The 25,424-nt window shown below is 30.9% G+C and overlaps 2 protein-coding genes across 2 annotated transcripts in view; one reads left to right on the top strand and one right to left on the bottom strand.

Moving 5' to 3' along the window:
* LOC147809406 (uncharacterized) overlaps positions 1-17,656 on the top strand; it is a 35,686-nt gene extending 18,030 nt beyond the window's left edge. Inside the window, exons 3-4 of the mRNA XM_087162795.1 lie at positions 11,616-11,718; positions 17,401-17,656. Of these exons, the coding sequence (XP_087018921.1) occupies positions 11,616-11,718; positions 17,401-17,656 (359 nt within the window). The remainder of the gene's footprint in view (positions 1-11,615; positions 11,719-17,400) is intronic.
* A 40-nt stretch (positions 17,657-17,696) lies between these two features.
* On the bottom strand, positions 17,697-23,409 carry LOC147809405 (uncharacterized). Its single transcript, XM_087162794.1, has 6 exons — positions 23,263-23,409; positions 22,196-22,970; positions 20,822-22,084; positions 19,306-20,740; positions 18,699-18,753; positions 17,697-17,795 (listed from the first exon to the last, which is right to left on the bottom strand). The coding sequence occupies exons 1-6, from the start codon at positions 23,407-23,409 to the stop codon at positions 17,697-17,699; spliced, it is 3,774 nt and encodes a 1,257-aa protein (XP_087018920.1).
* Between the last annotated feature and the right edge of the window lie 2,015 nt (positions 23,410-25,424).

The following is a 25,424-nucleotide window of genomic DNA, read 5'->3' as shown; positions in this document are numbered from 1 at the left end:
AATGGATTTTTATGTTTCAAGATTAAAGAAGAAAAAATATTTTAGACTTGCAAATTCTATGATTTTTTTCTCGTATTTAAGTACACTGTCGGAAATTCTGGTTCAAATTACGGTAAAAAGTACCGACACTCAGGGTACCGGTACTTCTTACCATAAAATGCATTTTTACCCGATCATGTTACGGAACAAAAGACCTGATATTGAGTTGTATAGCACAACCCCTGATATTGATTAACCTGATATTGAGCAAACAGCATAACCTTGCTATCAAATTACAATTAAAAAAACTCACCTGACTTAGTCATTCCCTTAGCCACCCAGAGTTAGTGTAGAGTAACTTGCAAATTTAAAATGAAATTTGAAAAACTCGAGAAAATAACAGGAAAAAATTTCATAGGAAAATTAATTATTATTATTTCCTTCATTTTTTACCTATTTTTTCCTAATTGATTAGAGTTAAATATTAATAAAAATTGAACTTTTACTGGTGTTCCACTTAATGGTACGGTTTATTAATCTAAACCAAATACACTCGAACTCATTCACATCCAAATTTTTGTTTTTTTTACCGTGTTGCACCTTGTGACTAAATTTCAGTTGTACCTTAGCATGTCCCAAGGTACAACATGTAAAAATGTTTTTGAGTTAATGCATTGAAGAGTTTTACTGTTTAATTCAGGAATGTTATGTTGAAGTATTAATTATTGAAAGTAAATTAAGAGTGTTTGGCATTAGGGGAACCGGAATGGTTGTTTCGGCACATTAAATATTTGTTAATCTTAAAAACCAATTCATTTTTTTTCGAACTATTTCAATTCATTTTCGATCCAGCATTGAAAGGTTATGTATGTAAGCTATTTTTTTTTCGAGAACTATGCCTCTCAGCAAAAAATGCAAAACGCCAGGAAGGATCGGCCTTTCAACTTTATAATATGCCTTAAAAGATATGCTCTAGGGAAACCTAATGCAAAGGAAGCTGAACGAAAATATGGTTTGAACAACTCAACTGTAAGTCAACACTATACAACATATTTAACATGAGAATTAAATGAAGATAAACCTCGATTTGTCTATCAAAGTGAAAAAAAATGCTGCAAAAAGTATTTATAAATGATGAAGAACTTAAGCTAGTTAGGTACTTAAAACAAGCAACTTCCCTGTATTATGGTCTAAGAATAACCAAATACCAAATAGTTAACAACCAAATGGTAAAATCCATTTACTAAGAGGAAGGGTTACTTCTGAATCCGCCGGAGAGCTCTATTTATGAGACTAGGGAATGCAATTCTAGCCTAAGCTTAGGTAAACCAGAGTCTACGAGTCTTGTTAGAGCTACAAGCTTTAACAAAGTAAACACGAACAACTAATTTTGTTAATAATTTACAGGTTGAAATGCAAAGACATAAATTTAAACCCAACGACGTTTGCAATGCAGATGAAACTGGTAATTCAACCGTTCCTGAGCCGCCTAAAATTATTTGTACTAAAGGAATAAACCAGGCGTTGTTGCTTCGGTGGAAAAATGACTTAACAATGATATCATGCAACAATGCTATCGATTCGATAAGAGTGTTCCACAAATGCTGATATTTCCTCTTGTCAATTTTCAATAACACACTCTTATTGGACAAGGCTAAAGAGTGAATACAAGGGCTAGCTCACTTCTTTAAGGCGACTCGTGCCTCTCCGAGCTTCTGATTTCAGTCAGTGACGACACGGTGGTGCTTCAGCTTAGAGTAAGGAGTGAACCAGCCATTCTCTATATTCTCTTTAGTCGTTCTTATTGGAGCGTACAACTGTGCAATTGGTGGTGCAAATCCAAGTGTCTACTAATTTCTTAAGTTTCTGAAACATTTTATCGAGCATGTGATACAAACAAAAGACAAACCTATCTTTCTTTTGTTAGAAAATCACTTGACTCTTCGATTTAGTAAGCTATTGACAATTAGATTTAATCGATTGACTATTTAGCTTTAGTAAAAGACAATGGCGTGGTGATGTTGACCTTCCGCCCCACACCTCCCTCAAACAACAGCCGTTGGTCCGGACTGTATTTGGTCCATATAAAGGGTACTACAACAGCGTCATAAATGGCTGGATGGAATCCTAGTTTAATCCTGATAGACAAATCCTGGAAGACCTATCCAGATATATGATGTCGCTGGATCGATTGGTAATGCATACAAAGCAGCATTCCCTAAAAAACATATTGAAATGTGATTTAAGATAACAGAAATATTTCCTTTTAAAAGAAATATATTTACTGAAGGCAAGTTTTTGTCGTCGTAACAGATTGAGAATTGATCCGAAACAGTACTACTGTTGCAGATAGTGAGAGTCAAGAACTAGCAATTGAAAATATGGTTGATTTACCTACTCTCACCCGCTATATAAATACCAGTATAGTTCAGCCTTCACCGAGTAGCAGATCTCATCAACACCAAAACTATCCCCAGAAATCGTGACTCCTGAAATTCGCCCATTTCTCAAAACTGTGACTAGAAGGAAGACTGCAAGGGGAAGGCAGACTTTAAGAGAAAAGAAAGTGAAACGAGGCGTTCTACTGTATTCTGGTACAAGACAACTGTATTGTGGTACAAAAAATCTCAAAAGAAACCCCAGAAAGAAAACCAAAACCCAAGTTATAGAGACCTCCAGTCCTTAGGATGAGCAAATGACTTTTTTGTCTGACGAAGATAATGATATTACCATGCAAGCATTGATGAAAGGAGTGTTGGAAGAAGAAATGGACATATCCCTTCATTATGATTTTAAATGTCGCGGAATTGAGGAGGACGATTAGGTTTCAGTTAAACTTGCTTGTAAGAAGATCTTATGTCACAGAACTTGCTGGTATTACGTCGCAAAAACAAAACAAAACTTAACAAATATTTGACATTGTGTATTAAATCAAATACCTTGTTAAAACGGAAACGGACACTTTCCTTTGAGGAAATGAAACTTCACGTGAAATACAGGAAGAAGTAATATGTAAATTGCTTTCACCCTGTTGTTGTTGTTCATTTATGTCGCACTAGAGCTGCACAATGGGCTATTGGCGACGGTCTAGGAAACATCCCTGAGGATGATCTGAAAACATGCCATCACAATTTTGATCCTCTGCAGAGGGGACGGCACCCCCGCTTCGGTAGCCCGACGATCTGCACGCGAAGTCGAGCACTTTATGGTAGAACAGTTTAACGAGGACCAATACAACGCACCTTTGGTCCATACGCAGGCTGATCCAAGTGGTCAACCACCCGCACACTGGCCGTAGCCAGTGATGCTTGACTTCGGTGATCTGCTGGGAACCGTGTCTTAACGATCAGTTCACTGCGGGACCTTTCACCCTGAGCAACGCGATCTTCAGTGCGTTAGTCACTCAAGTTCAGTGCGTGCAATCACGCAAGTTCCCTGTGAATTTCAGTGCTTATATGACATATCATATATCTGCCCATAAGTCAATATCATCAAATATTTCAGTGCATATATCTACCCATGGACTAATCTATAGGTAAAAAAAGCTTTATTTTTATTTTTTCTATAATATTTTGTTATGTTTATTCATTTATTAAGATTTATTTGCTCTATTTTGTTTATTTTTCATTTCGTACAAAACCCTGTAGGTACAACAAGGTGTTGTTCCTTGTGATACTTTAAAAGGGTGAAAAAACAACTTATTACTAACTTATAAAACAGCATATTTTTAATTTTAAAGCTTTCATAGATATTTTAAAAGGTAAGCAATAAAACAGTACTTACAAATCTACTATAATCTTCACCCAAGTAAAAGTAAAAATAGTTGCTGTTAAACTATCTCCAGTTACAACGCCTTCCCTTACCGTAGTTTCTACAGTAATAATAACCACAAAACCACTGAATATCTCTAATTAATTAAATATTACTCTAAAATTTAAGTAATAATATTTTACGGATAAAATTTAATGGTAAAAATAGATTACCCAATGTGTCGGTTTTTTATACCGTCATTTGATTCAGAATTTTTTACAATGTATTTCTAAATTGAAAACAGCATCATATACATTATGTTATATTTTTATATTCAGTTCAATATTAAAAGAATGGCAGTATAAAAAAGTGACCGCCAAAAATTCTTTATCATAAAAAGTTGCTGATCAAATTACGGTAAAAGTATCAACCATCAGGGGAACTATACTTATTACAGTAAAATTTTACGGAACAAAAATCTGATATACTGTAATTTTTGAGTAGTCATTTTTACTATGAAATCACTGTTTTACTGTAATTAAATAAACATTACTGTAAATATTATTTATTAATCTAGTATTACTGTAAATAAATATTGCTACAATGTGAAATTTTACGGTGGATTTTACGAATGCTGTACTCAAGGTGACAATATTTTTACCATAATTCGATTTGGCATTTCTTAAAGTCTAATCTAATTTTTAGTTTATTAAGTTCTTAATAGTTAGAAACTCTAAACTTAAATATGCTAATTAATTATTGCTTACGTTATTTTAAGTTACGGAACCTTACACAGTAAAATAGAAATATTTTTACTGTATTGACCTAAATTTTTTTATCCTAATTCATATTCTTGATCTTCAAAATGTGAGAATTTGTATTGTTTATCCATCATCTGGAAAATACGGCAGGATTAGTTTAGGCAACAGAGTGTTCGAGAGATTGAACCCCTCAATGCCAATCTTAATTTTTGCTTACCTCACCTTATTTTAGAAGTCAATGGAGCAAAATCTCAAAAGACTGTAGCACATAATTATTAAACAGTATGCTTATCCATACCTAATTTCATGTAAAGAATAATTATTTAGGATCATATATTGTGTTATTTCCTTAATTTTTATTATTTATTACTTTCTATTATTAATTATTTTCAATTATTTACTATTTTTTTATTATTTCCTCATTAATATTGTGCTAACAGGTCTCAATTTACGTAGTTTTAAATGAGAGCAATCCAATGTTTGAAGACGATTGTTTGATTTGTTCTTGATAATTTTTACGCATTAAACAGTAGACAGAATAAAAAAAGCACAATAAACAATTTGCACTCCGAATAAATTTTGACCAAATGATCAGACTTATCCAAAAACTGGACAATTTTCAATAAAATTGCTGTATTAGTTTTAAGTACCCATATTTTTATTAGTTATTATGAATTACTGAGTTACACCATCTCTTAAAAAATCCACTCAGTATAATTTGTTATAATTATAAATTTCATTATTTTTCATGAAATATTGTTATACTAATACTTAAAAAATACAAAATATTTTATTCAGTGACTAGGTTGATACAAAAAGAGCCGTGTCACCAATTTTTAAAACTTCATTCAAGTATTATTTTAAATTAAAAAAATATATTATTTTATTATAAATATAACTATTAAGCTAAATAAAAAAATTTAAAATAGTTTATTCAAACATTAGATTATTAAAGAAAAGCTATGCATTAAGTAGAACAATAATAATACATACATGTATACATAAAAATATATATAAATATATCTATCTGTCTCTCTCTCTCTCTCTCTCTCTCTCTGTATATATATATATATATATATATATATATATATATATATATATATATATATATATATATATATATATATATATATATATATATATATATATATATATATATAGATAGATAGATAGATAGATAGACAGATAGATAGATATGGATATAGATATAGATATATATGAGGGGTGATTCTCCCGAAATACGAATATTGACAGTGTTTTGCTCCAAGATCAAATACTATACTACTAAGCGAACTTTTTTTTAAAAAAAAATCTATAAATAGCAATGCTGTTAGCATTTTAAAATGACTTTGCATTACCATTGACTATTTTGAATAAAATATTGAATTGAATTTCAAAATGCCATTTTCCTGGTATGTCATAAACTATATTTCCAATAATAGAAAAAAATTTAACTTCAAAACTTCCCAAAAATTTTTCAATACCTAATTCTGTTTATCTCAACCGTTGCAAGGATTTCTAGAATATATGCAGTGGATATTACTTCCAAAAACTTGGTTTAAATTTTTTTTTCTGTCAATAATTTGCTTCCCACATTTAAATCAGTCGTTTTCCTGGCCATTTTTTTTTGTAATTTATAACCAAAATAGATAGTACCAGCAATCAATATCTTAAGTTAAAAGATTGATTAGAATACCATCCTTTCAGAACATGTCTCATTTCAGGAATAAAGAACCAACTTTCTGGTTCAAAATCTATTTCAAAAAATTTTACTATGTGAATACGTTCTTGTCATTTTCCTGTCTTCTTAAAATCATTAATAACATAAACTACATAGATTTACCTGAGTTATTTCAAGAAATCCTGTTGTTTTTTGTTTGAAGTATACGTCTTAGGCCAAAATGCTAAATTAAAGTTAAATGCTATAAAATGTCATTATCCTGGCTGTCATTTCCCTGGCTTATGAATGCCAGTCACTAGAAAATTTTTCAAAGAGTGACAGCAAATATTAACCAAATTCCCAGTTTATGTATGATTTTAATGTGCTTGTATGTAATCAAAGTTATTTATTTGTTTAATGATTGATTATTATACACAATCTTATTCTGTATATATGAGCAACAAAAGCATTTTGGATTCTTCTGCAGTGGATAAAAGAATTATTTTAAACAATTCATGGTCCATCTAACTCAAAGGCTTTAGGTTCTTTTTCTTCAAACCACAAATAGTTAAAACATAAAAGATAAGCTAAGAACATCACTGTACAATTTAATTCTGACATCAAACTATACTTGGGTGTTTAAATTAAAGAATGTTATAAGATTGTAAAATAAAATGATTTTAAATAGTTTGAATTTAAATAACACAATGAGAAATTTTCCGATGTAAATTATTATATAATTAATTTTACTAGGATATTTTAGAACATGGAGTTTAAAAACAATCAAGGAAAAATAAACTGAGAATTAAAAACGAGAAGTCGAACAAATATCTATAAACTACACTGCTGCCTGTAAGATATTAATAAATGTAACTAAATAAATATATATAAAAAATTTAGGTTATATGTATGTATGTATATATATACTTTTTTAAATATTTTTAACGTAAAATTGTGTCTGAATACTAAGTACCTACATAAAAATGTAAGGCAATCTTGCAATATTTATTCCGAACTTCAGCTAAGGAATCTCTTTTATTAAAATATTTAAAAAGTTTTATAAAAAATGAAAATTAAATACGTATTTAAAATTTAAAATGAGGCTGGAATTACAATGGTGAATGAGCAAAATGATTATCTTTGAATTTTATTTCGTTAGTCCCTATCAGAAAACATCGAAACAAATTTGTGTTAATACAATAAATGAAAAAAAGACTTATAATTTTAATTTAATGATATTTTTTTCATCGATAAACAGAAATGATTGCGTTGTAATGTTTGAGAAACGTAATCGGAGCAAGCAGAGATCTCCTGATATTTAATAAGTTTATCATGCTTAATTTAATCTGAGACAGTGTTCAGTAACAAATGTAAGATTTCAGCTAGAAATTCGGCGTAATGACTAATCATTCATTTCACTCTTGAGTTGTTCTTTTTTACGCTCAGATAAATATAATACAGAATAATATAAAATAAATTCTGAGCTCAGTGAAAGGTTCAAACCAATTAATCGGTGTCTAAAAATGTTTTGAAATGACAAGCTGGCTCATGTAAACATGAATATATATTTCTTCATTATTCACTTATATTTAATGTAAATTCATCTCCTTAAAGTACTGGTGTAGTTAGTACAATTCTAAAGTAGTTTGTAGTCACTACATTAAAAAAAAGTAGTTGTTGTTTTAGTTAACTATAATGTAGGTTTTACGACTATAATGTAACTATAATGTAAACTTTTGTGATTTTTACCTTATAAAATGTTATTTTTAACATTTCTATAAAACTTAGCTTAAATTTATCGGCAAGTCATTAAAAACTGCATTTTTATACAGAATTATCTAATTAGTAAATTAAAATATATTAAGTAGGACTACCACTGATTGTAACAATCAAATACACTTTATAAATTACAATTCATATACTATTTGTGAGTAAATAATATGAGTGAAATTCGACAGAAAAGCAAATTACTTTTCTATAAATGCACAGTGCCTTTTAAAGACAATTTCTGTTGCCTAAAGTATCCACTATTCCTGCAATAAATACAATAAAGGACTCTCCCTTAACTCTAATTGGTTTTTGTAAGAATGTGGCAAGAGTAAAATTGCATCAAAAGACTTTATCTAGGATTAATGTAAAATTGGATTCTTTCAGTGTGCTTAATTCTTTTACAAAGAATTTCTTAGAAGGAAAAGAATTAAAAAGAAGAATCAAACAGTGTCGAAGATCTTAGTGTATAATTTCTTTTAATTTAAAAAGAAATTATTTTTTACTTGTCATGATAATCTTTAAAAACAAAAATTCTAACATATAATACTAGCGTTTACTCAACACTGTAACAAAAATTCAGATGAAATGACAGCAAGAAAAAATAAGTCGAGGGACAATAATCGTCACATGCCTTAATTTTTACAGTAATAATTATCTTAATTTTTACAAATCATTGAATCATTCTAATTAAATAATAATTACGGTATAATATTTTACGGTAAAAATGAATTTTAGGGATGATGAACCTGAAGGGTCGGTTTTTATACCATAAATTTATAAGGAATTCTTTACAGTGTATATTGTTATTCTTCTCTGTGAAAATTTAAATAATTTCCATCTCCGTAATATTTGTGTTACGGCTTTATTTGGAAATTCATATAGTTTGCTAGACTACTATTTGCTAGAAAGCTTAATTGCTCATTACCTCAGATGCCAACGTGTGATATATAATTGATATAATGTGATATATACGTGTGAAAACCCACTGAAATATAATTCTTTTTTTCAATTTCTTAAGAAAGTTTCAAGTTTGTTGATTTCAAATATGATCTCAGTTTCAAAACAATGGTTTTTCCGTTACTGCTTTCATGACTGATATTGAACCTACTAAAATAACCACTTTCGAGGATATATTTGTTATTATTTTAAAGTTCTCTGGTGCTATATAAATTGCGTTGATCCTTGTAGCAAAATTAGGCATATGGAGCACATTGAGAAAAGAGTTTACTATTAACTCCAGATTCAGATAAGTCTTGAATCTTTGATCCGTCCGTATAAACATGGAGTTATTTGTCTTCCGCAAATATCATCCATAATGCAAAACAATTGAATTTACAAATCTTTCTCAAATTCTCTTTTGATATACATAGTGTTTCGTAAGCACTATAATTAAAATACACTCATGGACAAAAAAATTAGTGCTCCAAGAAGGAGTCGTCAAAATGAAACGAAATTAAGTAATGACTACTTTGATATAAATAAATGATTAGATAATCAAAGAAAAACGATAATCTTTGATTTTCTAATCATTTACTTATACCAAAGTAACCATTACGTATGTAAAATTTCGTTTAATTTTGACGACTCCTTCTTGGTGCCCTAATTTTTTTGTCCATGAGTGTATATTCTTAGAATCTTTTTTAAAAAATATTGTAAAACATTTACATACATTTTAAGTCATAAATTAATATGCCATCATAGAAGCTGTCTGCCAAATCAATAAAGAAGAAGGTGTGGTAACAATTAATTTCACCCGTTTTATTGACTGTTGAAACTTGAAAGTTTTTCTAAATTATCCTCTAGGAACTTACATTTGTACTCTGTGGCAATGAAATTCGTTCTGAGGTTTTAAATACCTTCTTTAGTTGTATTTCGTTAAAATTTAAAAGTAATCTCATTTTTTTTTTATTTCTGCTTAAATATTGATTTTGGATATTTTAAATGTTTTGATACTGATGATGACTGATAAAATCAAAATATATGGTACTGAAACCATTCGTTTGGCAATATATTTGTTCATAATTTACCGGTTTCCAGATAATTCTGATTTTCAAAATTATAGTTCGTGCTACCATCACATATTTAGCAAAAACGAAACGGAAAAGTAAATGTAACCAAATAAATGACTTTTTGAGCAAGCTCTAAGGTATCATGATCAATTTTTCAAAATCCCTATATTTGCAAAATTTAATCACATATTAAATATTTCGTTCACAATATTTTATTCTTTATTTTTTTAAATTATAACCAAAGAGCTTCTGTAAGATTCAACGAGCTTTTTTGAGGTTTCCATAAGAAGCACAGTAAATTTTACCATATTCTTACAGTTTTGTCCATATTTTTCTCTCAATAAGGAAAACGTTTTCTGCAGGTAATATGAATAAGATATAAAAAAACATTTTTTTTTCTTTATAAATTATTTCCGACAAAATATAATTTAATTAGTAAAGTCATTAAAGGTTAATCATCTGTCACTTTATGATGTTATTGAAATTAAACTGAAATATAAATGATTTGTCTTGTTTTTAATTATGAGAGGATTATGAATTAGAGTCAACTCATTAATCTAACTTTTTGCCAAAAAAAAATTTACAAATAAATCAGATGGTGAATTTATTTATTCAACTTCTTACTGTAAAACAATTTGCAAAATGAATGATTGAAACTATGGTCAACTCATCTATTCAGCTTTTAACTAAAAAACAAAACCTAAAAAAAATAATTCTCAATATACATCAGACGGTGTACTCATTTATTCAGCTTTTTTCTAATAAGCGATTCCCAAAATGAATCGGATGCTGTACTGATTTCTGCAACTTTTTACCATTAAAACAGATTCCAAAATGAATCAAATGATGTACTCATTAATTCAACTTCTTAATAAAAAACAATCTTCAAAATGAGTCAAATGGTGTACTTATTTATTCAACTTCTTACTAACAAACAATTTCCAAACTGAATTAGTTGATATACTCATTCATTCAAGCATTTGCTAAAAAACAATTCCCGAAATGAATTAGATGGTCTATTCATTTAAACTCCCCTCTACATTTTTACTGGTGGTCTACATCACAATCACCATGACAACAACTAAAAGAAAGGGGCGCGCGCATCATCATGAAAACCCACCTGTGCGAAATCTATAATCTCTTTTCACATACCTCTAACTTATCACTGTTTGACTAGAAGGCATAACTGAACATAAACACACCTGTTGGAAAACTTCTTTGCATTTTCCACTAAACGTTCTCTTTTTTATATCTTCTTCAAAATGCTTTAAAATTGTGTGACTTTAGAGTTTAGTTAGACTTAGAATTTTGTTTTTGTTCTATAAGTCTCAAACGGTTTCTTAGTTATCAAAATTTGTTGTCATTAGCTATAAAATAAACTTTAAGAAAGTTGAGTTATTTATGCACAATAAAATCCGACAAAAAAGTTTATTTTTTTAGGGTTTATGTACATTCTGGATCATTTTCAAGTTTTTTTTTATTTTAACTGAGCAGCTGCAGTTTCAAACTATTAATCTACAAAATAACCTTTGTTAGATGTGCACTAAGGATAAATTATAAATTGCATAGTTTATACAATATATTTGGAAGAAAAAAAACTTTTAACCCTATTCGCAAAGTTGGCTACCGCGGAGAACGCGACTGCGGCTTTAAAGTCGCTCTTGACAAAGATAAAATCTTTGTCAGTGGCCGATTATGTGTCGGATTATGAAACTCTTTTATCAAAATATGTTCCACAGGGTTATTGGGGAACAGGAGAACATATTCCAGAATCAACAAGCAGCCAATGGTAAGTTTTTTTAAAAAAAATATTTTTTTCAAATTCATTGTTATAATTTCTGTTTATCGTCATAACACCATTATTTAAAAGAAACTCTTTTAAATAATGGCGTTATCCATATTAAAAAGTCTTATACAAAATATCAATACATCCTTAACAGATGCAGTCGTGATACTGACAGACCTGTTTCGGTCTAATAACCTAAGGTAAAAGTGCTATGTAGACCAAAGGTCATACGTAGACCGAAAGGGTGATGAAAGGGCCTGGTCAAATTGTAACCTGAAATAAAGGGGCGGTGCTAATTTTGTTTTAGTAAAAAGGGACACTTTTAGTTCTTTTCTTAACAGAGGGTGCAACTATGAATTTTCTCTTTAAACTGAAACTCTATTATTATAAAAAATTTTGTTACAAAAATCATTGTTACTTTTGCTCAAACTTAAGTGCATGTTCATGAAAGTGATTACACAATATCATTTATGATAACTTTATTGTAAATATTCGATATCAAAATGCTTAAGTCTAGAATAGATGCCCATAGTTTAGTTTTAAAAAAAATTGAGATGAAAGTACTAAGGAGAGAGATACAAAATGTCAATATTTGGAATATATTTAAAACAAATATTTAGAAAAAACTGTTTGAAATTAAACTAACAAATGGTCTTTTCTCTTTAACGTCTCTTAATGCCATCCAATACAGTAAAAAAGTGAAGTTAAAATATGAAAAATACCTCATTTAATACAATTAAGCGTGAAAAACTTACAATACTCTAGTAAGGAATCAATTTCATCTTGGTAAAAAAGCAAAAAGAATCAAATAAACAAAATCGTATGCATATATTTAATCAATAACTTAAAAAAAAAGTTACTACTTATTTGGCAAATGTTTTGAAAGTTTGTACATGTTTCATAAAACCGTTGCAAGCACCTCATACGTGTCACTCAGTCATTGTTTTCAGTTATGGTATTGTATTCATCACTTGTGGCATTGTATTGTATTCAATTCTCACTTATATTTATTAAATTCAAATTCTGAGTAAATAGAAACGGATAATTTGTACAGCTTTTTCAAGTAGGTTTTATCGATCTATTGGATAATATATTAGGTCTGTAAAATCAGAATGTAATATGCAGGGTTCTTAGGGGTCATCAGAAATTAAAAAAACAGTGGTTTCACTATTATAACAAAAAAGCTAAACGTTTCTTTTCATTAGCTTTCTTTATAAGATTAACGAAAACCATTAAAGAACCCAAAGATATCCTAATTAGATTTATTTATTTGAAGATATTAAGCGTGGGGGGGAACTAACTGAATGAAATACATATTATTTTCAAACTTTTCAATTTCTAAATTTGTTTAGGACACTATGATCCTAGATATGTGAATGCGTATTAATGAAAACTGGCCATCTCTCTTCTATTTTATGTGCATATCTCTCCAATGGCTGATAATGATAGATAAACCTCAAATTTCTAACGTCAATCTTCATTAATATTCTCCTGAGTTTTAATTAGGAATATATGTTGGTATACATATGTGCTTGAAGCATCCAGCTAGGTGATAAAATATAACCTTCGCGTTAGAAAATTACAGAATATTTCATTCTCGAATAATATTTTAACCCCTATATGAAATAAACATTTATATTTTGCATACTCTTTGCTGGCACGAAAGGTATTGCTTTATCCAAATTGATAAAACAGTTAAACTGCTTCTTGCAAAACTGCACCTGCTGCAATAAATTAAAAAATAGCAGAGATATTTAAACTAGTTATCTCTCCTTTATGCCCATGATATGAAGGCTTATCCTATATCATTCGAATATTATTACAACTAGAGCTTTGTTAGTTGTTTGTATCTTTTGTTGACTTTGAACGGTAATGACCCATTAAAAATGTGTACAACATAAGGGTTTTCATCAAAAATTGCGATATACAAAATTATGAAACCTGAATACGTAAGTAGAATTTTTTTAAATGAATAGAATTAAATGGTTAGGAGATACTTCGGTAATTCCCACAACATTTAATTGATGAATTAATATATTTATTAGAATAATGAAGGGAAGCAAAATGCATTTAAAGCAGACGAAATGACGGTAACAGAACTGATTTTTTTAAAAATATTATTTTGAATGAACTTAGTTTACTTGACCTCATATTATGTGTATGCTTCTTTAAATAGCACATATGAGGGGGGGGGAAGATTAATAATTATAAAATAAAAACTAATCTATAAAAATATCGCAGAATATTGTGATTTATATTATAATATTTCTCCCTTTAAATAGATTCAAATGCAACATCTCTTAACGTTTAGACTAAAAGCTCAGACAATTTCACCCACATGTTTTGATGAATAATCTTACGATCTATGATGTATTCCTAGTTTCCTCAATATGTGAATTTATAATGGTAAATTTAATAATATAAATATATGTAACATAAAAAGCATGAATTGATCTTTTTATATTATTCCTTTCCTGTAAATCCTTGTCTTTTATTTAATTATTCTAATCGAAACAATTTCTCACACTTTTAAATTCACATCCAGTCCTTAAATCTGTTTTTGGCTCAACTATGCATTAATTAAAACTAAGATATTTTTCCCTTTGCTCTTTACGGGAATCGCGTGACCTATTTGATAAACCAATTACAATTAGTAAGATTTCCCTTATTTCCTAAAACGAAGCATTTTACGGATTTAATTTGCAAGATTTTTCTAACATATATCGAAGAACACAACATTCCATGACCATTTTTATAGCTGTTCTCTGTCTAATAATTAATAAATAAATATTGTGCCCTCCTTCCCTGCCTAAGACTTTAACCCTTCCACTTGGCAAACGACGTTATATATATATATATATATATATATATATATATATATATATATATATATATATATATATATATATATATATATATATATATATATATATATATATATATATATATATATATATATATATATATATATATATATATATATATATATATATATATATATATATATATATATACGTATACATATAAATGAAATATACAAACGACAAGTGAACACAATAAAATAACTTAAATTAAATTAAATTAATTTGTACTGAATTTTTCTAATGAATTGTGAGAATATAGTATACGTTTCTAATAATCCTATGAATGAAAAACAAAAATATGTTCAATGTATATTGGACATGTTTTACAATTACGTTAAAAATTTAATTCTATAGGGTGAGAAATGACAAAGGCTAAAAAGGACAAAAATTAAACTTTTATAATTTCTACATATTCACACAATAGCTATAATAATATTAATGATAGAATAAAATTAATTCATTCAAAATATTTTAATATAAAATCATTTAATAATTTTTATTTTTAAAAAAAGAGAAGAAAAAAATCTCTGTAAGGTAAATTGAATAAAGGCAAAGGGCATAAATGTTATACACTTAGCCATGAGACGGGCACGAGACACGATTAGGTGAATAATTGTTTGTTTATCATTATTTATCTTGTATTAAAAGCTAAATAAAAAATTTATTGTTGTGCTGTTGAATAATTTTTAATTTAATTAAGTAGTGGATAGAAATAAATCTTACATGTTTAGCTTTAAAAAAATATATCCCAATAATGCTTGAATTCATTAAAATTTAAACCGGTACAATTAGGTGAATTTTATTATTTTTCATTATAAGTAGACATGTATTATTATTAAATTCTAAATTGTAAGCATAGGTTTTATTCATTTAATTTTTTTGTAAAACAATTATATCTCTTGTTATACTAAAGAAAAATTATGATTAAAACTCTCAGAATATGGTTAAGTCTACCGTGTTTCTGTCTCTATAGGAACACCCGAAGGCCCAGCATTTTTTTCCGAAGAGCTTTTGTAACGATTTTGGTAAAATTAACAATGAAATATGGTTTTATAATTTGTCGTAAAATTTGGTAATTTTATCATGATAGCTTAGAGTATAGTATGAAACCCATTTATGCAGTTAAATTTATTTTTCAGTTTTTCATTTTTTACTAAATGAGTGGTAATTTTGAAAACCGGAATTCTCAGTAACCTTTTTTATATGAAAAACTACCAAATAAATGGTTTAAGCACGGTATATTTTGGGCCTATTAACCAGAATTGTGTTTTTACTTAGCAATTTTATTTTCCTGTATGTATTATAATTTTACATTAAAGCAACATAAAACTCCAAATGCAATATTGCATCTATGAAAAATTAGAATATTAGAATGTGATTTACAATTAAGAATAAGAACGTAAACACAGTAAAATTTGAATGAAAATGCTGAGCCATAGTTTTTTTAGAAATCCATTTTTACGAGTGAGAACGCAACCGACGAATCAGAAACCGACGAATGTTTCGTCTTTGCAATGTGTCGAACTAAAGCATTTAACATACACATACAGATACTTCAGGTTCAAAAAGGTTCAAAATACATACATATTTCTTTACTTATATACACATACAACAGGTTCAAAATGTCTAAATTAAAAATAGGCTTAAATAATATATAACCAAATTATTCCATTTTGCAAATCTTTTCATAGAACATTCCAGACTATAGGACATGTAGCTGCATCTTCAATAAAATTTTAAACAGAACATACAATATCAATTTTTTTCAGCTTTCTCAAATCATTTTCTTCTTGGATATATTCGTGGTTTTAAGCCATCCTAATATTGAAAGATTAAACAAAACAGAAAAATTAAAAATGTTTAGACTTTTTTTAAACATAAAATAAATGGAACTGGAATTAAAGGAGAATTCTTTAAATGAATTGCAAAATTAATTTATTGTAATAAAAAGAAGTTATTTCAAAAATAATTGTCTAAAAATAATTATTATTTTAAAACTTAATCTGGCTTGCTTCATTAATTCCAGTTTAATTAAAGACTTCTTTTAGTTACATCCGACTTATATTTCCAATAAAATTATTTTTGTTCTTAACGTCTGAAATTTTTTTTAAAACTTTATTTTTCTAAGAGATTTCAGTTAACTTTAATTAAACGGTTAGTAAAAATAATTTAGTAGTTTTATTTTAGGATAATGTTAATTGCTTTAACATTTAAATGCGTGGAATTGAATAAAAATTTAAATCATGTTTTAGAGGAAAAAAAGCAAAACAAGATTACCAAATTTCTATTTTTTTTAATAATAATATAAACAATATATATGATTGTGATTTTTTTCAAATACATAGTTTCTTAGTTTTTAACTAATACTCTGATTTTGGAAAAACACTTCGAAAGTTCGGTGAAATTAGGATTAATTATGTGTTTAGCTAATTTGGAAATATTTTTCGCTCTAATTACACTCTTTTGTATTTAATGTTTTATTGTACCTTAATGAGGTTAAGGAGAGGATATATAATTGTAAACAACAAATTAAAATAGTGGCCAGAGCTACATGGGGTCTCGAGCCACATGGGGTCTCAAGCCACATGTATTAAAAAAATATATCTCCAGGCCAGTGAATGAATCATTTTATGCGCTGCAATGTCTGTTACAAAAATAATGTAAAATTCAATGATAAATTAAAGATGCTGCAAATATTATCTTAATTGCTTTACGCAACAAAGCTTACTCAGCAACCAGAACTCAGGCACTCCAGATACTGCCTGGCGTAATCCCTATAAAGTATAAAGGAAATCACTATAAAATGGTTGAAATGGAGCAGGAGACTTGATGATATTAATCGCATCTTACCACAATACTGGAATTATCGTATCGACACAGAGAACCCAGCCTCAAGACACCCCGCTAATCTTAAAGCTGTATCCTGGAGATCAGCAGATCCTGGAGAAGGCACAGGTATCGAGATCTTCACTGATGGTTCGAAAATGGAGACTGATCATAAAAAGAAAGAATGTAAGACAGGATTTGCATACAATGTTAAGCAAAATTGCATTACTACCTTTTCATCCTCCATGTGAGTCTCAGATACCTGTAGCATCTCCACTGCTGAGCTTTTGGCTATCCAACATGCTCTACTTTGGTTGCACGACCATCCAATCCATACTGCCACTCTTTGTACGAATTCGTTCTCCTCACTCCATGCCCTGGCGGATCCAACTGTAAAATAGAAAAATATTGAAGATACGAAAGAATTGATTACAGAAAATTATACCTAATGTTGGATCAAGGCACACGTGGGACGCCAGGGCAACGAGGAGATGGACCAGGCAACCACAGGGTTCAGCCTAATTGATCTTTTAATATTGAAGTGGTCCCCATCACAGGTCAAATTGGAACTACACAGTCTTAAGAATCCTACGACTACTAAACAGCAGGCCGATTTCTACCTAAACCAATTTTAACGGGCCATGGTGTGTCTGATGAAAACCAACAAATTTTATTAATAAATCTAAAAATGCCAATTGTTGAGAACAACATAGTGTTATACATTTAATTAAATACTGCAATAAATTCCAAGATCTCCGTGGCCAAAATTTTGATAACATATATACAGAGCATCAAATCTTTGCTGATATGTCTTTCAGAAATATTACTAAAAGAATTATTAAAACTACACTGGAAGACATGCTGGCCCAACTCGATACCAACTAAATTGGCATAGTCCCTCACGGCCTCCTACTTGTACTTTTAGTTTCTTCTTATTACTCTACTTTTACTTTTTGTGTTTACAATTTTATTTAAATACTTTTTAATCTATATACTTATAAGCGTTTTCACTTGGTGTCTTTCATACTTACCTTTACTGGTTTTTATCTTTTAATTTTATTATTTTAATTATCTTATTATCTAGCCTTGAACTGGTTATTTTACCTCGTTTAACTTTTACGCTTTGTGGTTTGGCTTCTTAACTGTTTTCAGTCTTTTATCTATTTTCAGGGTATTTTTGGTCCCTGATCAGATATTTTTACTCACTATTATTGACTTAACTCTTTTTTTAATTTAACAATATTTTTTTAAATATTGTATGCTCTTATTGAGCTGATTTTACGCGTTTCAGACATTAAGTGTCTTGTGATCACCTTCATTCCTCTTCACTTCTTGTGACTCCCCTTCACTAATTTTGAATTTTACTATATCGTTGAATTTTACTATATCGCCTTATAAATCGTTCCGATCTATCTTATAACTAATCATGCTTTTTAGATTTTATGATTTTCATTACCATGGTTTATTTTAAGCTCATTTCTGCCTCTGCCTAAGGGTTTGCTAGATTTTGTTGAGAGCAAATCAGACTGAAAGTCACGTAGAACAAACTGAAAACTTAACTTTTATTTTACATAAAAGAATATAAAAACAATAAGATGTTGCCAGCACAGGAAACTCAAACTATCTAACTAATCTCGAACTCAAACCTCAACATCCTCCCCACCCTGGTCGACCTCGAGGGGGATGACCAGAGCTACCGGACGGGTTATATTGTGACCATTAGGATCTTATTTTTCCATCTCGTCCTTCATGCAAGTTCACCACTCTAGCTTTCTTCCACATGTGACGTGGTCGGACATCTTCTTGTAGAAGTACAATATCGCCAATTCGGATGTTAATGATATTGTCCTGATTACGAACTTGATGAAATGACCGCAATTGAAGCAAATATTCCTTAGACCATTTTTTCCAAAAGCAGTCGAGTAAGTCCTGCTGCTGCTTGTAGATTTTTCTTAGCTTTGTGTTGTTATTTGGGCTGGATGGAATGGCCGTTAGTTTTCGTCCTGTCAAGAAATGGCTTGGTGTTAAGGCTGTGGAGCTGTCATCTTTTCCATCTTCGTATACCAAAGGTCGGCTGTTCAGAGCGGCTTCTATTCCAATGAGGGCCGTGGACAGACCTTCCTCGTCAAGAAGTGCTCGTCCGAGTACCTTTCGTAAACATCGCTTGACAACTCCTATTAGGCGTTCCCACCAGCCTCCCCACCAAGCCGCTCGTGGGGCGATAAATTTCCAAGTTATGCCATTTTGGACATAATATTGCTGAGTTTTAGCTGATGACAGAACTTGCCATAGCAGAATCAAGTCCTTATTTGCTGCATGAAAAGTGGTAGCATTGTCTGTATAGATTGTGCGTGGGAGTCCTCTGCGGCCAACAAAACGTTGTAGTGCCAAAAGAAATTTGTCTGTGGTAAGATCCGACACAAGTTCAATGTGTAATGCACGTGTTGTTGCACAAGTAAATAGTGTTATGTAGGCTGTGTCTCTTGATTTCAAACATCGAATATTCACGGGTCCAGCAAAATCAATTCCTGTGGTAGTAAATGGAGCAGAAGGTACAACTCTTTCAGGAGGTAAAGGAGCTTCGATTTGTTTTCCGTATTTCGCTTTGGACAGCTTGCAAGGTAGGCATTTGTGAATAACTTGCTTTATAGCTTGACGTCCTCTTAAAATCCAGAAGGTTGAACGTAACTCGGACAGGATTATACGCACACCTAAATGGTGAAGTCGTATGTGGGTATGCTGGATCAAAAGGTGGACAAAATAGTGTTTACCATCGAGCAATAAAGGGTGTCGAGTGTCAGATGAAATGTTTGAAAATTGCAGCCTTCCCCCAAGGCGTAAATAATTATCTTCGAGAAAGGGATTGAAACAGGAAATGTTGGATTTTTTCGGCAGGGGACGTTCAGCTTTTAAGGCATTTATTTCAGCTGAGAAACATTGATTCTGTACAGTTTGTATCCAATACTTTTTAGCTTTCTCTATTTCATTACAATTCAGTTCATGAGCTATGCGTTGCTGAGTTTTACAGTTGTATACAAAACGTAGAATCCAGGCAGTCACACGAAGAAGTTTCGTGTAAGAACTATAACGAGATATATCTATGATGGGTTCTGTAGTTGCAACGTAGGAGGATTGAAATTTGGTTCTTCGTGATTCAGTTTCAACTAAAGGTTGTGTATGTGTAGATAAAACTTTGATAGGCCAAGTTTCTGGATCATGTTTTAGCCATTTCGGGCCGTGCCACCAAGATTCTAAAATCGATAACTGTGATGGAAAGGTACCACGAGTAAGATGATCCGCAGGGTTATCTGTACCGGGACAGTGGCGCCATTGTGCTGAAGTAGTGTTTTGAAGAATTTATGTTGTTCTGTTGCAGACAAATGTTTTCCACTGATTAGGATTTCCCTTTATCCAACTTAAAGCTACAGTAGAATCGCTCCATAGTATGGCAGTGTGGGAATTCATGTTCGTTTCCCTGCAAAAGTATCGGAGTAGGCGAGCTCCTAGTAGTGCAGCTAACAATTCAAGTCTCGGAAGGGTGACCCTTTTGATTGGGGCTAGTTTATTTCGACTGCAAATGAGATGGATCTCTGTAGAAATATCATCTGCGTGACGAGCGTACAAGCAAGCACCATATGCACGTTCCGAAGCGTCGCAAAACACATGTATGATAACGTCGGAATTTTCGGAAAAGCCAATCCATCTTGGGATGCATATTTCATTCAGATAGTGTAATTCATTTATCCACTTGTGCCACTGCTGTGCTACAGATGGAGGTAATAGTTCATCCCACTGAATACCACTAAGCCATGTATCTTGAAACAATATCTTCACAACTACTGTAACTGGAGCAAACAAGCCTAGAGGATCGTAAAACTTTGACATCAACTTCAGTAGTAAGCGTTTTGTAACTGGTTCTTTACATGCTTGAACAATTTTTGTCTGCACATCAATTTGAAAAACATCACTGGTAGTATCCCATTTAACACCCAAGACTTGCGTGATATCCTTAAACGAGACGTTTTCTTGTTTCCACATATCTTTCAAAGTCTTAGAATTTGTAGTCCATTTGTCTAATGGTAGGCTAATAAGTGATGTAAGTTGCTGCAGTTTTTGGTAAAGAATCAGAGCTTCAGTATCCGTAGATGTTCCCGTTACAAAATCATCCATATAGGTGTTATTCTCAATGTGTCTAGTTGCTGTAGGATATGCTTGTTTGTGTTTTGTAGCCAATTCGCGAAGAGAAACTGCTAATAAAAATGGACTAGAGACGAGTCCAAATGGAAGACGTGTGAATCGATAGGTTACAATTTTATCTTCAGTGCAGAGTTTCCCATCAGGAGTATATGTAGTATTGTACCAAATAAATCGTGTTGCATCTCTGTCTTCTTCTGCTAGAATCAGCTGCAGGAATGCTTGTCGCCCATCACTAGTGATTGCTATTTTAGAAAGTCGAAATCTCAACAATGTGGCTAAGATATCGGGAAGAAGATTTGGTCCTACTTCAAGAACGTCGTTCAAAGATGGGTGACCTGGAGAATGTGAAGATGCATCAAAAACTATACGCCACTTAGTTTCTCCATTTGTGATTTTCTTTACAGCGTGATGGGGCAAGTAAAATAAACGTTCTTCATTATGTGTTTCTGAGACAACTTCAACGTGTTTTTTATCAATGTAATCTTGCATGTGCTCAATATATTTTACTTTGAATTCTGAATTTGCATGCATTTTCCTTGTTAAAGATTTAAATCGTTGAATTGCGACTTCATAATTGTTCGACGAAATTTGACCTTCTGGTTTCCAAGGCAATTTTACAATTCTTCTACCATCGATGATTTCAAAAGATTGATGAAAGTTCGTTAAGAGTTCAGAGTTGTGAGGACTTATTTTTTCTTGTGTTGGTTGTATGCCAATGCTCTCTAAGTTCCAGAAATTTCGTACCACATTATCTAATTCCTGAGTTGAAGTATCCACATCAACATTATGAACCGTTGAAATGAAGGAAACTGTTGCGTGTGATCGAGTTCCACTAAGTACCCAACCAAAACTTGATGGGACCAAGGCCAGAGAATCCGACAACCTGACTGGCGCTTCAGAATTCATAACAATCCAGTAGTAATCTGCACCGATTAAAATCTCAATTGGTAAGTTCGACAATGAATAATCTGGATCAGCAAGTTTCATTCGCTTGTTTTTAGCAAAGAGTGAAACATCCGTTGATGAAGGTAGGTGTGAGGCATATTTGTTGGAGCTTTCAAATGCAGTAACATCAACGTTAGATTTGTCCCAGATACTTGATAACTGAAATTTGACTTGTCTTCGCATGTAGCCAACATTAGCTGGGGATTCAAAGGCTTGAATGTCCAAATGTCTGGTTGAAATTACTGGAAGTTTTAAAGCATCCACAAGATTAGAAGAAACGAAACTAGATTGACTTCCACCATCCAAAAGACAACGTGTCAGTTTTGTAATGCCAGTGGGCCCAGTTATGAAAACTCGTGCAGTTTGCAAATGAACGAAATTGGAAGGCGATACATCAATTTTGTTTGTAGATGTAGCCACAGGCTGCTCATTGGTTAGAGATTTGCATATTGATGTATGGTGTTTTCTCTTGCATTTGGCACAGCGAAATTTTTCTCTTCGGGGGCAATTGTTTTTGGTATGTCCTCGGTTAGTGCACAAAAAACATCTATTACTAGTCTTCAATTTCTGTATGCGCACGTCTATGTCCGTTACAACATTGCACTGTTGAGGCCAATGTCCGACAGTTTCACAGAAAGGACAAAAGGGTGACATTATTTTAATTATCATTTAAAAAATTATGTATTTCATCGTCTGCCAAGGTTAATTCTTTAACTTTATCTTGTAAACGTTCAATGTTGTATTCCTTTTCAGTTTGTGTACTAGCAGCATCGTTCAATTTCGTCGTTAGTTTCGTAATGGCGGTACGTAGCGTTGTTCGTTTGCGTTTAAATATGACAAGTTTTTCACTACCGGTAGCCATTCCAATTGAGATTTTTGACGAAAGTAATTATAAAAGGTTCAGTATGACTTACCGAGTTATTTCGGCACCAAATGCTAGATTTTGTTGAGAGCAAATCAGACTGAAAGTCACGTAGAACAAACTGAAAACTTAACTTTTATTTTACATAAAAGAATATAAAAACAATAAGATGTTGCCAGCACAGGAAACTCAAACTATCTAACTAATCTCGAACTCTAACCTCAACAGGGTTCATCCTATGGGAACTTACATGTAATCTTGAAGTTACGAATTTAACTATTCCGATGTAATTTTATAATTTTGATAATAATATTTCCATTGATACCGTTTAAAAGTTATAAGGGCATTTTGACTTGGATCATATAATCTCTTTCATACACACAAGATCCCCTCTTGGTAGTTTTGAACTTTTGAACTTTTTTTACCATTGTGATGTTGCCATTGAATTATCTATCTCTTTTGAATTTTAATAAATAAAAAAATAATTAAAGTTTTCAATTCGCTTTAAAATATTTCGAGATACGGCGGAATACGTAGCAAGTAACTTTAACATGAAGAGGTCCAAAATTTGGACCGCTCTCTTGACCATATATCCCAGATTGCAACTTCCTCTGCTTTTTTTTTTGGAGGTCAGAAATTCAAATCCGTCGAAAAAAAGGTATGTTTACTTCGGGAGTACGTTTCTGTGTCTGATTTCGTTACTAAAACTATCTTCTGCACTAATTAATCATCATATTTGACGTCACTCCCTCAAACCATTAAGAATGAGTCCTAGAACGTGAAGATTCGATCATTAAATCAAATGTTGTTAAGGGTGGTTAGTTTTTTATTTTGCCTACTGTACATTAAGGAATATTTTATTTAACTTTCTGTACAAGATAAGACTGATAAGCAAAGAAAAAGTTCCTTCACCCAATCTTGTTATTCTCTAAAAGTATTATCAGATTATTTAAAGGCAGAATCCCTATATCCGTCTTATGGCTAAGCGTTTCCTACCAAAAGCAGTACGTGATTCTGCTGGAGATGTTGCAAATGTTTATCTTAAATTAATCCGTTACTTTTTTAAGAAAAGAAGTAACATATAAGTATATTAACTTATCATAAGTATATTAACTTATCACTTGCAAATGTGTATAATGGTTGATTTAAACACCATTGGGACCTGTCTTACACCATTGGGAAAATATACAATGTAGGATGCATTTATAAACTAGTTTTGTATTTGTCGTCCTAAAAAGAAAAGAAAAAGTGGGGTAGCCCTAAATTTATTTAAAAATTCTTATGAAATAAGAGAGTAAGTAACAGTTACAAAATAAAAAAATATATATTTTTCAGAAAAAGAATACTTAATATTTAAGTGACATAGAGCAAATCTTTGGAGCTTCAAGCTCGACTGACGCTATCCTATACTTGTTGATGCAAGATGGCGTTTCATAAAAATAGCCTTGATAAAATTTTTAAATTTATTCTTACTTCCTTCTTTGAAAAGATTTTCTCTTCAAATTTATGCTGATGAAAAACTAAGGGTGACCTGTTCTAGTCACCCTTATTTTACATTTTTAGAATCCTTGTCAAAAATGAATTTTGAAACAAGAATGCACGGTGCCACAAATAATATTTCAGGTGGAAAAAACAAAGACACGGTATCGAAATTTAATGAGTCACAAAGAGTAATGAATGACGAAAGAAGATCAAAACCTGTTTGACTGCTAAAGGAAACAGATGCGTTGAACAGATGCTCTACATTCATCAATATATATTCAAAAGAGTTCAATAATGTTTTATATGTCTATTTTTTGCGCACTGTTAATTTAGCAAAATCTTACTTTTTCTACCAATTCATAATCGAATTCGTCATATTTTTATTAAAAATAAATTTCATAAATGATATTTTTCAATATGAATGGTATTTAATAAGTTTCTATTCCTCTTGCAATAAATAATTAATCATTTTTATACCATTCGTTAAGTACTTACTCGCATTTACATTTTGAAAGGAATGCCTGATGCAAAAT

This window comes from Parasteatoda tepidariorum, chromosome 5, assembly GCF_982258835.1.
Source record: "Parasteatoda tepidariorum strain Cologne lab strain chromosome 5, Ptep-v5.0, whole genome shotgun sequence".
Classification (NCBI taxonomy): Eukaryota; Metazoa; Arthropoda; class Arachnida; order Araneae; family Theridiidae; genus Parasteatoda; species Parasteatoda tepidariorum.
This window is presented reverse-complemented; position numbering and strand designations above follow the sequence as displayed.